The sequence below is a fragment of the Elgaria multicarinata genome, chromosome 6 (genome assembly GCF_023053635.1).
Source record: "Elgaria multicarinata webbii isolate HBS135686 ecotype San Diego chromosome 6, rElgMul1.1.pri, whole genome shotgun sequence".
Classification (NCBI taxonomy): domain Eukaryota; kingdom Metazoa; phylum Chordata; class Lepidosauria; order Squamata; family Anguidae; genus Elgaria; species Elgaria multicarinata.
This window is the reverse complement of record NC_086176.1, coordinates 2,687,219-2,702,823: the sequence shown is the minus strand read 5'-3', so window position 1 is coordinate 2,702,823 and position 15,605 is coordinate 2,687,219. Positions and strand designations below refer to the sequence as shown.

Genomic DNA, 15,605 nt, shown 5'->3' with positions numbered 1-15,605 from the left:
CAGTGTGTCATCTGCATACTGATGAATGACACTTCAGTCCCAACCACTTGCAGATGTTATCTGGCAGCTTCGTGTAGATGTCTAAAAGCATGGGAGAAAAGATGGAAACTTGTGGCACACCAAAGGGTGGAACAAGCTGCCTCTCAGCAGCGCCTCCTGAGACCATTTCAGGACTGACTGAAACCACCTGAGTGCAATGCCTTGCTAGCATCATCTCCACAAGACGGTCCACATTGATATAATTGTTGATGGTTACTGAAAGCCACTGAGAATGCAGAGAAAAGCAATGGGATCACACACTCCACTTCATTTCCCAGTGTAGGTCATCTGCCAAGGCAACCAAGGCAGTGGTATTATCAAACCCCAGTCAGAAACCAGATAAGAACGGCTCTGAATAATTGGTTTCTTCCACGAACATCTGGGGAACTTTATGTTGGGGGACTGCCCCTGAAATGAATTGCTAAAGGCCATCTATGAATGGCTGAGCTCAGTTTTCAAGCCACACCTCCCTTGCAGGGCAGGGCTCCACTGTCAGCTTGAATTGGGGGGGGCAAGGAAGGGACTTTCAAAAGTTTATTTGGGTGTTTATTGCTGGTGGCAACTTTAAAACAAAAATGTCCCTATTGCCACAGGTAGAAGCAAAAGAGAGAGAGAGAGAGAAGCATCCCAAAAACATTTTAAAATTCCCATGCACATACTTGAAAATCAACAAAACGTCTCAAAATTTCACCTCCTATGAATGGGGTGGCCTCTTTGTTCAGCCTCAGGTCTTCCACAGGCCTTCCACTTTAGTCTAAACTAAAGAATGGTTTATATAGGTCCATTCTGAAAGGGTCTTTATGCAAGGCTTCAAGATACTTGCTTAAAAGAGGAGCCTCTAGCTTTACAGCAATGAACAACACAGACCAAAATCAGCTTGATCTTATTTTGCAGTAAGAGTAGCAACAATTCCATCCATTACTCATAAGCTTTTTAAAAAGACAAGGAAAAGTTACAATGTTTCAGTATAGGTGCTCTATATTTTATTTGAAATACATCTCAACAAAAATTAGTGTAGCATTTCCAAATGGTAGCTTTTATTATATAAAAAAATTCAGAACAAAGTTGTTAAATACAAAAGTGCCAAACTCAGATGTATTTTTATTATGCATCACTAGTTTGACATTTGGTGGGGGGGAATCAACAGTACTTAAAGTTCCCAAACTTGAGAGCTGCTTAGAAACACCTGTATGAGTAATATTCCTACAAATTCTTTCAGTTTCCACCATCACTCCTGTCTATGCCTTCCATCCTCAGTGACTTTTTCTTCTCCACTCCCATAGAGACGTAGCTTCTCTGATCTCTTTGTTTTCATCCCTTCATACTCAAGTCCCCACCCACCTCTAATTCAGGAGTCCTTTTTTCCCTACAGATCACATTGATGCCCAGCCCTCCTCCTCCTCCTGAATTCAGTTTTGGCACATGGCTGGCATAGAGGAGATGGAAAGAACAAAGCCATGTCTGTCTTGGGCTGATTATCAGGAAGCCCATGAAAGTAGTTCAACTGTTTTGGGTAATCTACAATTATCTGAACATTGTACAGGCCACACAAAACTGTTGAGCCACAGCTGAGCCATAGTTACACACACACCTTAGTCACATACATAATACCTGGCAGTCAGTCCTGCTCAGCTATCCAAGTCATGTTTTTAAGATTTCTATACATGGTAATTCAGCTCTTAACAACTGTGAGACGCCACACTGCTCAGAGCTAGCTGGTATCTCTACAACGCTACTGGCTACACCTGAAACGAACAAGGTGTGGCTGAAACTGATGTGGAAATTCCAACACCAGGATTGGGCAGCTTCAGCACATGCCCCAAACTAAGCATTGAAGCCTGGAGACCACAGAGGAGAAGGAGGAGGATCATCAGGGACACCTCTTCTCCCACAGAGGGCTATACGTTCGACCATTCAGAGAACACATGCATCCTACTCTACCTGCTGGATGGCAGCCAATCTAGTGGACTTAAGTAACTATCTGAGTGAAAAGTTTATTGCTGCTTGAAAAGTTTATTGAGTATCCATTTAACTATGATGAGCAGTGGTGCACTAATATTCCCCCCACCCTCGACAAGTGATCAACACTAATCTTGACACAATAACCTGTGCTGTTCTATAATGTTTAATCAAATATTCTGGTTAATTTAAAAAAATCCTCGTTTTCCTTGCAGTGAACCCTTCAAGCAACATCAGACTTCCACAGCCAAAGTTGCTTGTTAGATTTCATGTGTTGGTGGTCACACCCATCAACCAAAGGGAAGTGGCAGCGAGGCTCTTCATTCCTTATGCACATCAGACTATGACAAGACACGAGGCTAAAGATGGCTCATCATAATTTATTTTTATGTTAAAATGTACAGCTTGTCTTTGCTTTATTTTAGTGACTAACTAAAAAGGTAACATAAATACAAGAGAGTGTCACTGGGTCTATTTTTATACATGAATCAAGCCGCTTCTTGGCTCTTACAGTCACTCTGTACAGGTACAAAGGCTACAAAAAAGGAAGCCATATAAACAGACACCAATACCTTCTGCTTTTTTACATGCGCTCTTAATGCTTTATTTGAGCTATTCACACGCTACTGCTCTATTTACTTTTCTTAAAAAATAACTCCAATGTTTTATAAAGATAGAAAAATCTACAGATGGAATGAAAATGTAAAGTTAGAGGCATTTCCATAAAATAGCAACTTTACACCAAATTCACTTCTTTTTAAAAACTTGCCAAGAATCTGGATATATATGAAATGTTTCAAAAACTTGATAAACACTGATATGCTTCATTCAATCAATAAAGGTTTGCATTTTAAAAACAACCCAAAACAAAACAGTAAGCTGCCTTCCCCCCTCCCCCTCTGGGGAAACAAATCTGCCACCAGAACAGAAAGAGGACTCCCCTTTACACGAAACACTTACCATTCAAAGATGTAATCCATCAAGGTGCTTTCTGTGTCAGCCCCATGGAAGTTAATCAGATTTGTGCAAGAGCACATTAACACAAGGGAATTTCCCAGTGGATTGCACTCAAAATATTTAAACTAATCAAAATTGGAATAGCTCTCACAGCTTTTTTTTATATAAAAAACCCAAGATTTTAAAAATCTAATATATATATATATATATATATATATATATATATATATATATATATTAAAAAAAAACATTCAACCCCCACCCACCCCAATCAAGGCAAAAAACACAAATTAAGACAATGGCTTACTGTTAAGCACAACACTTGTACAGTACTACGAAACGCACTGTCACTAACAAAGACATTAGCGGCATGCGAAAGTGTCAACTTGAGGAACAAAATAGTCCATGAATACAATGCAAAAAGGCATTTACATGGTGGATGAGGGGAGGGGAAGGACGGAACAGGAGGAAAGCTCACAGTCCAGCACAACATCAGATTTACTCCGAAACTATGACTCACATTTCAAATGGGAGCAGGCACATAAAAAATGGCTGTGAACCACCAGCTTGTTTTGTGTGTTTGCAGTACAAAGAATTTCTTCCACGCCATAAAACTTCAATTATACAAAAAATTGCAAACAAAAACAAAATTGCAGAACAAATAAAAAAGAACACATTTATATAAGGCTTTCTGCTGCATACAGGTTTTAAAAATATATATGGTGCCAACAAATGTTTTTGCATTCACACCAATTGCTGGTTTTGAAATCGTACTTGCCAAAATATTATGTTTGTGTGCAGGCCAAATCCTAGCATGCCAGTTTGGTAGATCAACTGACTCCCCCTCCCCTCTCCCACAAGGTCCTACCTACGCATATAAGAGCTATTCAGAGACTGCTTAGACATGCCAGTATTTATGTAGCCATGATGTGCTGGAGGAGTATACATCATGTTGCTGTGGGGGGTGGTCTGCATTGACTGTTGTGCATATGGCTGGCTTCCCATCATTCCCATTTGCATCTGCATAGGGTACTGGGCAGTTTGATTCATATAACCATGATTTGCATGATAGCCTCCATTCATCATCGGTTGAGACATACTGTACCCATTCATAGCATTAAGAGTATTCATATTCATGTTCACAGAATTGACATTGTAAGCTGGAGCTGGCATTAAGTTCACGCTCATGTTCATGCCACGCTGCATGGTTAAGGTGCGTGCTGGCCCTTGCATGGCCACAGTCTGTGAGGTGCGCCCATAGATCTGTGGCTGGTGGGCTGCTGCAGTCGGTGGCAGAGGTGCTGACTTAGTTCTAACTGAGACATGGCCTTTGCCAGGCATCTGAGTCTGCAGTCTTTGGGCGTGGGACAGGCCAATGTTGGATGCGGCTATGTTACGTTGCAGAAGGGGAGGTGGCAAATTCATGGGAGGAGGAGTGAGGTTAGGGGGTGGAGACATTGTAGCTTGGACTTGGGTCCCCCCCGGAACTGAATGAGGAGACTGAGAAAGCTGAACAAGTCCTGTGCTACTGAGAGGAGTAGACAAAGAGGCACTATTTGCATAGGAAGTAACGGCAGCTGAATGACTGTAAGGCAACGAATGGTCCATAAGTGTGTTGGTTAACTGCTGCAGTTTGGCAAGGCTGAAAGTGGCAGACGGTTGTGGGTAATGCCCTGCTGCAAACTCACTTTGGCCCATTCTTTCATACAAGCCAATGTTGTTCGCATTGCCGGTCTCTGTTATTTCATTTAACTGTATAGGCGGGCTGAAGTTCGCAGCCATGCTGCACTGAGGAAGCTGCTGCTTGCTGCTTGGGGGCCTTTCAATGACACAGCCGTGAGGAGATTTCACATTGCACGGAGGGGGAGAGTTGATGCTGGTGTTCTGCATCATGCTGCAGCTTCCATTTACGTTAGACATCTGCTGGGTCACTGCACAACTGCTCTGTGTCATGTTACTGGATGTTAGATTGCTATATGAACAGCTGTTTTGTGAGGAATTGTTTCCACAGATGCTGTTGCCCATGGTAGAGTCATAGCTGCTCGGGTTCTCATAGTTCTCTGTTGTGCTCTCAATGCTACCCAAGTCACTAAATCCACTGTCAACAACCTGCTGTGAATGGTCAGAAACAGATGGAACATCCATTATGGGACTGGTTTCCATGTTCTGCAGAGATGGCACAGAGATGGCATTTGGATCAGGGCTGATTTGAGCATAAGTGGTTTCTAATGGAGGCACATTTGGACTATTAACAGAACGAACTGATTGGCTGGGATGAGATGGGACAGATGAGACAGGACTACTGTGATCAGACTGTTGACAATCATCCAATGTGGTCACCTGCGGGCTTTGGTCAGTGTTGGTGTAAGTCTGCAGGCTTAGACATGCCTCTTGAGTCTCTGCACAATCCTGAAATGCTTCTTCCTGTTCTGTTGTTTCCTGTGTTAGAGACTTTACTGCCTGGGCTGTCTCAGAGTCAATCTCCCTAGTTTCCACAATTGTGTCCTTGAATGTAGAATTTAGTTCATTACTGGCAGTTTGGTTTTGATGACTTGACTCAGACACAGGCTCCAGAAGAGCAGGAAGTTCTTTGCGGTCACTGCCATACTCAGCGGCAAGATCAACCCCACCGTCCATTAAGTCCTCCTGATCTGATTTGCCATTCTGTTCACTGGTGTCTAAAAATGACTCCTGATTCTCAAGTACTTCTTTGAGAGCTTCTCCTGGTCCTGCTTCCTGAGTCTCCACTGCAGTTGAACCCATGTGGCTCTCATCCTCATCATCAGCATCGTGGTCCTCATTACGCGATTGTTCCTCCTCTTCTTCTTCTTCAAGTTCTTCTAAATTCTCAGGCTTACCTTTCTCCATTTCTGTTTCATCTTGCTGATCTTTATCTTGAGTAGTCACACTTTTTACTTCTTTGACTATGTTGTTTTTCTGTACCTCAATTACATTTTCTGCTTTTTCTGTTCTGGGTATTTCCAGATACACGAAATCTCTGGCCTCATCCTCATCTGGCAGAACAGTTTCAGTGTTTTTACTCTGTTCTGTATCAGAAGAAACTTGGTCCGTGTTGTTTTCAACCACCTCATCTCCCATTGCCTGATAGTCAGGCTCCATCGGAGTCTCTGGTGGAGTGTACAAATTAAGTTTAAAACCTGTTTTTCTCTCTTTGTTTTGTCTCCATTTGGATGGACAATGCTTCACTCCTTTGGGCCACCCTTGTATACACAGTGCAGGTTCAGAATTGTCTTTACCACTATCTTCCAGAATAGCTACATCCTCTTCTACGTTACCTGTGGGGTAAGAAAAGACAGGAGAACACATTAGTCAAACACAAGGTAATCCATAACTGGTGTATAAAAACTTGTTCAAGAAAGTATGTACTGATGTGTTTACACACTACTTTATTTTATTTTTTAAAAGCAAGGCATAAATATTAATTAAATTAATTATGCAAATGCCTGCTGCTTTCATTAACACATGCACACACAGGGATAACTATAGTACATTTCTCCCATTCTAACCAGTTGCATTCTAGTCAGCTGATTCAAAGTCACCCTGCCCTACTACTGGAGGGCATACAATCTACTCACTACTTGTATGAATGCACACTCCATATCATCATTCCACAACATCATGTTGTTGTTGACCTTTCTTTTTTAAGGGAAGTTAATATTGAATCAGAAAGGGGAAAAAGAGGGACACTGCAATGGAATTACAAAACTGAACAGGACATGAAAAAAATGTGAGGATTTGTAGTATTATCAGTGTTATAAGATCGCATGTGTTTATCATTCTATATGATAATCAAATCCATCCAAATACTTCTTTATTGCAAAGGAGATCACACAACAAAGTGTTTTTATTTACGAAGTAATAAACAAGTATCATTTTTTGTGGAAAGTGTCTGATTTATCACTGAATGCACATTCTTAAGTTACCTTGTGGGGAAGATGAGTATCATTTTAACATACACATCTGGCCAACCAAGTTCTGAGAAGTTTGCCAAGTGCATGTCTGTCTAATTCCCTGTCAAATCTCAATATTCCCAAATTGCATTGATGATGAGCACCCTGACATTGGTTTTAAGAAAGGATTGCTAGAGAAGTAAATGTCTGAACCAGGCTCAACTTGCCATCTTCAAAAATAGTAAGTGTTGTAAACATCTGCCAGCAGTAAGCTGAACACATGTATATACGCGAACATGCATGCATATTTGTATGCATGTAAATCAAAGTGTTTAACATTTTTTGCCCTTTTGTGTTTGTAGATCACTGAATATATCTTAGAACAGTGGTTTCCAAAGTGGGTGGTAGTGCCCCCTTGGGGTGGGTGGGATTGCATAGGGGGGCGTTAAGAGGCAAGGAGGCAGCAGGGGGCGCTAAGAGGCAAAGAGGCAGCAGGGGGGCGCTCGAGGTGGTCTTTTCTGAGAAGTACCTCTCCAGAAGGTCTTAAAACCCAAGGACATTTTAATGGGAGAAGGTAGTTTGGTCCCAAGCCATATAGGGGAAGAATCCACACATGTATTAATACCGTTTAAGAAGATTCCTTTTAATGGTGAATTGAAATGTTTCAAAAGCACCAAAATGCTAATGAAGAGACATATCCTGCTTGGTGTGCCCTGCCATACAGGTTGCAAAACAGAAGCGTTCGCTCTCTTTTCCCTCCCTCCCTCGGCAAGCCTGCGGCGGGTGTTTCCCATTTAAAGGGGCCATGCGCAGGGGGCACTGGGCATGAGTTTGTGGAACCAAGGGGGCGGTTATCTGAAAAAGTTTGGGAACCACTGTCTTAGAACATAGAAGATGAAACCAGCAACATTATAAGAATAATTCTGAAACACACAACCAACTGCATTATAAAGCAATTCCTTGGAGGAGGGGGCAGAGAAAGACATGTGAAAAACAAGTTACTCAACATTCAGAGATTCTTGCCTCCTCCAGCTCACAAACATTTCCTGCAACATTCACATGGATTTTGCATTCTCTCATGCTATGCACATGTATTGTTCCAACAGAATACTCCCATGGATGAAGAACACTATTAAAACTAGCTCTAATCCTAGGGCTGTTTAGCATGTGCAAACCCCATACTGAGTGCTTTTTAAAAGCCAGCAAATTATGACAAGCTTATAATACATAATAAATTGCCTTATTTTATCAGATGCAACATTTAGAGGACACACAGAAACAGGCATAGCACTGTACAAAGTATAAACCTTTCACTTTAATCAACGGTGGATTTGATTTAAATAAATTTGATTTAAATCATGATTTAAATCACTACTCAGAAAGACTCAATTTAATCATGTGACACCCCCCCCCCCAAAGTGCAGACTTCCTCACTATATTTTACACAACTCAGAGTTACCAAAGACTCATCCTTGCTGGTATAATCTTAATATTTACAACCAGATGAAGGTTTCATTTTTAGAATAGCAACTTTTCAGATTAGTTTTACAGTTATATCAAAAAAATACTGATTTGGTTATACAATTAGAAACACATCATAGAAAGATAATTATGAAATTATTGCGAGGTGAACTATATCCAATTTAATAGGTTAATCATTCATATTTGGACAACTTTTCTGCTGTACTTTATTGGAAGGAGAAAAATAATCTTACAGAAACCTCTGGAAGAGCATAACATTGTGAATGGATTAATGGAATTAATTTACCAAAAAAATTAAACAGCCTCATGCTACATAATTAAAAACTAATCCTTATTTCATGATGAATAACCTTTGGATTATAATGTATCTTAAATAGAAAATTATCTTTAGATAGATTTTTCCTCAAAAAGCATTTTATTAAAAAAAATCCAATTTAAATAAAAAATCCAATTTAAATTTTAAAAAATCTGATTTTTTTTATTTTTTTAAAAAAATCATTGATTTTTATCCACCCTGCTTTAATCTATAATGGACGAGTTCCTTCCGGTGGTGGCGGCAGAGGATGCACTTGCTGGTTATCTGACTCCTTCTGCTGTTTATTGTAACTAATTTTAACTGTTTTAATTGTTTTATCAACCTTCTAGCTTTTAAATCAACCTTGTTTTATCAACCTTCAAGCTTTTAAATCGCATATTATATTTATCTTCGGCTATCACATATGCTTTGTAGCGGAATACTGGCCGTCTCAAGGTCAGATTTAGCTGACTCATTGCAAACGTCCACCGATAGAACACCGGCGTCTTGAGAAACCACAGCTGCTAATCTACTAGTTTGTGTTTGTAATTAAATTTTATGTCTAGTTCTCTTCTCCGCTAAAGGTTTTTAAACGATTCTGCTAACTCTGTTAGAAATGAGAAACAAGAATAAGAGGAGGAGAGACCAACCTGAGTCCCCAACATTCCCTCTCTCAAAGCAATTAAAAATTGACAACTTCTTGCCCGACAATCCTAGCTCCCCCTCATTCCCAATTTTAACTACAAATCAGTTTGCAGTCTTGGCCACCTCAACGGAAGAAAATGATGAGCATCAAGGGAGAGAAAAAGAGGATTGTGAGTTAGGAATAAATGAGAAAGAGCAAATAGCGTCTGGTTCACACCCTAGGAATGTAAAGGAATCAATCATTGACAAAATGGTGGACCAGAGCTTTTTAATTGCCAAAACTCTTACTAATATTTTCGGGACTCGAAGAGATATAGATGATAAATTATCCCCCATCGTTAAAGGCGTAAAACAACTTGATGAGATACTCCAGCTTCTTAAGGGTCTGCGGTCCAGAACAGAGCAAGATGTAAATCTAACTCAAGAAACAAATCAAAGAAGCAAAAAAGCACAGGCCCACCAGCCTAGGGCCCCTCCGACCAGATTGTTTCCTCAGAACCAAAACAATTTGAGCCCAGCAGAAGGCAGAGAATCAACAGAATCAAAAGATCTGAAACCTAGGGGAAATTTAATGCTAGTGCCAAACCAGGTGGCCTTTGAGATCTCTCCGTTCCCAAATGGTGTGCCTCCAAGCTGGCAAGGGAAAATCAGGGTGGCGAATAATTTAAATGTACTGCTAAATATGAAAATTCATCCAAGGAGTATCTGTGCCCTAATTACACTCCCAGGTAATTTCCACCTTGGGAGATGCGTAGCAACCTTTAGCTCTTCAGCACTGGTGAGAGAAATTCTTTCAGCAAACGACCGGCTGGCCAAATTCGGTGTCCGGGTAAGAAGAGTCTTTAAAACCACTCTACAAACGCCACTGATTAGGCAGGTGCTCAGAAGGAAACTTTCCATACAACCATCCACAATTCAAACTAGTCATCGCAAAGTTTCAGACCAATTTAACTCAGAGATGCTCATTGACTTAACGTCTCAGGTGTTGGATTATCCATCCACCAACACAGGAGGTGCTGAGCAGGCTTCATCAGGAGCAGTGCCCAAGCCTCTTGCTCCTTACAGCCTCTCACTCAAAGGTAATGATATTCTGGATCCCATAACCTCTTTAGGCACTACCAAGACCTTTCCTAACGATAAAAATGTCCAACAGATACCACAAAGTAATCAGAAAATAGTGGTAGCCGAAATCAATATTCCAGCGATTCCAGTGTCAGAATTCCAACATAAGGCAAACCCGCCACAAAAAGTTCACCTTTCTTCAAATGGCTCTGTACAAATGGACCCCTTGATAAAGCGGATAACACCTGATTACCCCTCCTGACAAAATAAAGTTGGCCGAACCCCAATAAATTGTGTCTCATGGAATATCTCAGGATGGGCCAACAAAAAAACCGATCCCACCTTCAGCAGCTACCTCAGATCCTTTGATATAATACTCCTACAAGAGACTTGGTGTGTTGGGGATATTTGCCTGAGCAATTATAAAACTTATGCAATTCCTGCAACTCCTAGTAAAGTCACAGGGCGACCATGGGGGGGTCTAGCCTGTTGTATTTCATCAGTTCTGAACTGTGAAAGTTACCTTATTAATAAGTTACAATCTCTGGCATTGGCCATATTTTTAAAAATTAACTCTACATCATATATTCTGGTAAATGTTTATATCCCCCCCTGGAAATCGGCCCACTATAGCGAGGACACTTGGGAGAATCTCCCTGAGTATTTACTGTCCCTGCAAATTCAGTTTCCTGAAGCTCTTCTGATTTTAGCAGGTGACTTCAATGCTCGGATAGGTACGGACTGGTCCGCAATAAAACAACTATTCTACTTTATACCGGACAACCTTCCATTTATAGAGGATAGACATTCTAAGGACTCAACAATAAATATACAAGGGAAGAGGTTTGTTCAAATGATTCTTCAAACTGGACTTATTGTCCTTAATGGCTCCTGCCCCGAGGACAGGAAAGGCGAATTCACGTTCATTAACCTACTAGGCGCCAGTGTTATTGACTACGTTGCAGCCTCGCCAGCAGCATTAGGAGAGATGATGTCCTTTAAGGTTGACACCTACCCATGTAATGACCATCAGCCTTTGATCATACAGTTGGGATACGTAAAAAAAGATTTGGAAAACAATGGAAATAAAACTGCAATCCGAAGTTCAGGCAGCTATGTATGCCGTCGAAGATGGGCAAACGTGGACTTAAGAGCCTTGGAAGACCTATGGCACTCTGCGAATCTTCAGGTCCTGAGAAACATACTGCTCAGTTCTAAAGACCCAGAGATAGTAATAGATTCCTACGCCCAGATCACAGCGGCAACTGAGCCACTGCTACTACGGAAAGGCTACCCAAAAAAACAGAGGCTAAAGGCGGGTAACCCATGGTTTGACGGGGCCTGCAGACAACTCAAAAGGGAAATTAACAAACAACATAAACTTCTAAGAGATATGGATATAGTCCCGCTACCCCCTTCCTACCTGGCACTGCGTAAGAACTACAAAATGCTAGTCAGAGATAAGAAGTGGGAATATATTAGTACGAAATGGGCAGAACTGTCTTCAGCACTTGAAAGCAACGACAGCTCCAGATTCTGGCACCTTATCTCAACTATAAGACATTCTGAGACCCCCACTATGGATACCGCTATTACCACTCAGGAATGGGAACTCCACTTCTGATCGCTCCTTTATGACGAGTCTGCCTGCTTACCCCCTCTGCAAGAGGAAGATCTGCTGTCGAATAGCTGGGCCCCCATCACCTGTGAAGAAGTAGCCTCCCTGATAAGAAAGCTAAAGAGGGGTAAGGCCCCGGGGAGGAACAGTATCCCACCAGACTTCCTGTTGGACTACCCTCACTGGTGGATACCAGTGTTGGCAGCCCTATTTACTACAATCAACAGATCTGGCAAATTTCCCAAAGATTGGTCAGTGGCAATAGTGGTGCCCATTTATAAAAAAGGGAGCAGGTCAGAGCCTAAAAATTATCGCCCCATTAGCCTGCTGGATATTTCCAGCAAACTATACGCAAGACATCTTCTTGATAAGTTGGAATTGTGGGTGGCTGGAGAAAACCTCCTGGCCGAAGAACAAGCAGGTTTTCAAAGTGGCAGATCTACAATAGACCACTGCTTCTTACTAAAACATCTAGTTGGGAAATATACAGCCCCTCCTTATCACTCACTTTTCGCAGCATTTGTAGATTTCAAAGCAGCTTTTGACTCTATACACCGTCCCCGCCTTTGGCAGAGGCTATCACTCTTAAACATTGACCAGAGGCTACTCAGGAGAATACAGGGGCTGCACCAAAACTCTAGCTTATGCGTGAGATCCTCCGCGGACGGTGATCTATCAGACCCCATCTCTACCAATAAAGGAGTTCGCCAGGGATGCCTGCTAGCTCCCCTTTTATTCAATCTATATTTAAATAAATAAATAAATAAATAAATAAATAATAATAATAATAATAATAATAATAATAATAATAATAATAATAAAAAATATTGTCCCTACCCTAACTAGTCATAACTTCTTCCCACCCCGCCTAAAGGATAGGAACATTTCGGTGCTATTGTATGCAGACGACGCTGTTCTCCTATCACATACGCAAGTTGGGATGCGCAGGATGTTGAGAGCGCTAAGCGTATATTGCAAGAAGGAAGCCCTTCAGATTAATCATGATAAAACCAAAATTTTAGTTTTTGGGAAAAGGAGGAAAGTATATCATTGGCAGTTAGACAGTCACCCTCTTGATCAGGTGAATAAATATAAATACTTAGGTGTAACTTTTCAAAGCTCCGGATCCTGGTCTGAGCATTTGGGTGCAGCAGCCTCAGCGGCCAATGTAACAGCTAATGCCATTTTTCGCTTCGCAGCTGGAGCAGGAGGACAGTGGATAGCACCACTGTTACAACTGCTTAAAAGCAAACTACTCCCTCAGATTCTGTATGGAGCTCCCATTTGGGCCCATGGAGATATCACACCATTAGCAGTAGTACAGCACAAATTTCTATCCAGGACCCTTGGAGTTCCTAGATCTACATCTAAGGATATTGTCCGACTGGAAACTGCATGTCTCTCAATCCATACATTGATGCTAAAAGCAGCTATATCCTTCTGGTTAAAGATAGTGTTTCACCTGGCCCCTCCGTTGGTGCTGTCCACATATGACGATATGGGGAAGGATTCATGGGCAGACAGGATGAGACACTCCATCTCCAAATTGGGTTTCTCGCAAGCATTCCTCCTTACGAGGGGGTTTGACGGGGCCAAGGATGAGATTGCCAGAAGGCTGTATGACTGTGATATTCAGTCATCTATGGCAGCGGTCGAAGTGAGCCGCTCAAATGGGCTCTATAAGAGTATCATTACTGCTCCGGGAAAGGCTCCCCTATATTTAACTTCTGGAATGCCACAAGAGCTGAGATGGCTATTTACTCGGTGCAGGCTAAATTCCCTCCTGCTGATGGAGGGGAAGGCACGCTTTAAAAAGCACCCTAGCACCAATGTAGATTGCCCAGCAGGTTGCCCTAAAGCCGAGGATATAATTCATTTCCTAGCTGAGTGCCCAAGGTATGCGGAGCTGAGGAAACAATACCTTGAGCCTTTAATTCCCAGGTTTAATTTCATGACTTCTAAAGGTGTAGTCCTTACTCTTTTGGCTGGTACAGACTATTATATATCTTTTAGGACTGCGAAATTTGTACACCGGGCGATGGAGGCCCGGGAACCACTGATTGTCTCAAACGATTAATTTTAATATCCAATATTATATGTTGGTTAACACTGTAAATATAACCTGGACGATTGTTATCCTAGTTACTCTTATTCGTAGCACTTCCGCTGGCTTGTGGCAAGCTCGCGGTGGGTATGTTATTGTTTTACCTGTTTGCGAATGGCCCAGGTGGCTAATATGCAATAAAGATATAATACACACACACACACACACACACACACACACACACACACACACACACACACATAATCTATAATACTGGTAACAGAAAGATTCACAGAAACAAGAAAAGGAGAATGGATAATTTTGCCTAGATTCACAAAGCTGTTCGGTTTTAGGAAAAAGCAACTATTGCTTTAGTGTTTATCTTTTCTATTCTTATAAAAAATCTTTGATGCACTTAAGTCATTTGTCATTTTAGCATCCAACGTATAATCTAAGTAGTTGTATTAAACTGAAGTGGAGCAGTATTTTTCTTCTGGGCAAAATAATGACCATTATTATATACGGAGTTAGGCGCATGACTTTATTTTGCCATGGGTACACATAACAGGTAATGTTGCCTACTCTTTCTGTGGATTTGTAGTTACCCATGTCCGTGCCCATGCTTTTTCCACACAGAGATGATCTCCATGGAAGCCCTAATAAGTCAGAGTACATTTTGAATAGCTACTGGTATGTAATAAATAAGTTTAAACTAGCAGTTCCTCTAGATACTATTCAAGTTGATGAGGAGACTCAAAACTTATAGTAAACTAGCTGATATGCTCGGCGTTGCTCGGGCCCGTGAATAATATTTATAACACTTATTTGATAAATAATAAACTTCTCTGCAACTTGTTCATCTTTAGGTTGGTTGTTGTTGTTTTAGTTTGGTTGAGTTAGTAAATTGTTTTGTTAGAATAAATGGAAAATTTTGTTAATAAAAACTGTATTTTAAATTAGAGCTCCATGATAAACCACATTTTTTGTTTTACCTGAAATGCCTACACCTCCCATCATGCCTTGGCCTGAGCAGCCATCTAAACTTCAAAAACAATTAGGACAAACAACACCCTTTCTACCAACTAAAAAGGATGCAAACCTAAAAATATGTTTTACCAGCTCTACCTCTCCTTTTCATCAAACCCAGGTGAGGCAGTGGCTGTTCTGAACCAGTGCCTGGGCATGGTAATGGACTGGATGAGGGCTAATAAACTGAGACTCAATCCAGACAAGATGGAGGTCATCTGTCCAGCGAGATGATGTTTGTCCTGTGCTGGATGGGGTTGCACTCTCCCTAAAGGGTCGGGTCCATAGTTTGGGGGTGCTCTTGGATCCAGAACTGTCACTTGAGGCACAGGTGAACTCAGTGGCAAAGAGCACCTTTTATCAGCTTAGGTTGATATACCAACTACGCCCTTATCTGGACAGAGATAGCCTAGCTACAGTTATCCATGCTCTGATAACCTCTTGCTTGGATTACTGCAATGCGTTATACGTGGGGCTGCCTTTGAAAACGGTCCGGAAACTTCAGCTGGTACAAAACAGGGCAGCCCGTTGACTAACAGGGACTGGCTGGCGAGATCACATTATGCC

The 15,605-nt window shown here is 41.4% G+C and overlaps 1 protein-coding gene across 2 annotated transcripts in view; it reads right to left on the bottom strand.

The window, feature by feature from the left end:
- Nucleotides 1-3,802: 3,802 nt before the first annotated feature.
- Nucleotides 3,803-15,605, bottom strand: part of KAT6B (lysine acetyltransferase 6B) — a 221,996-nt gene continuing 210,193 nt past the window's right edge. For both annotated transcript variants that reach the window (XM_063128836.1, XM_063128837.1), the window contains exon 17: nt 3,803-6,251. In XM_063128836.1, the coding sequence (XP_062984906.1) occupies nt 3,820-6,251 (2,432 nt within the window). In that variant the 3' untranslated portion in view covers nt 3,803-3,819. The remainder of the gene's footprint in view (nt 6,252-15,605) is intronic.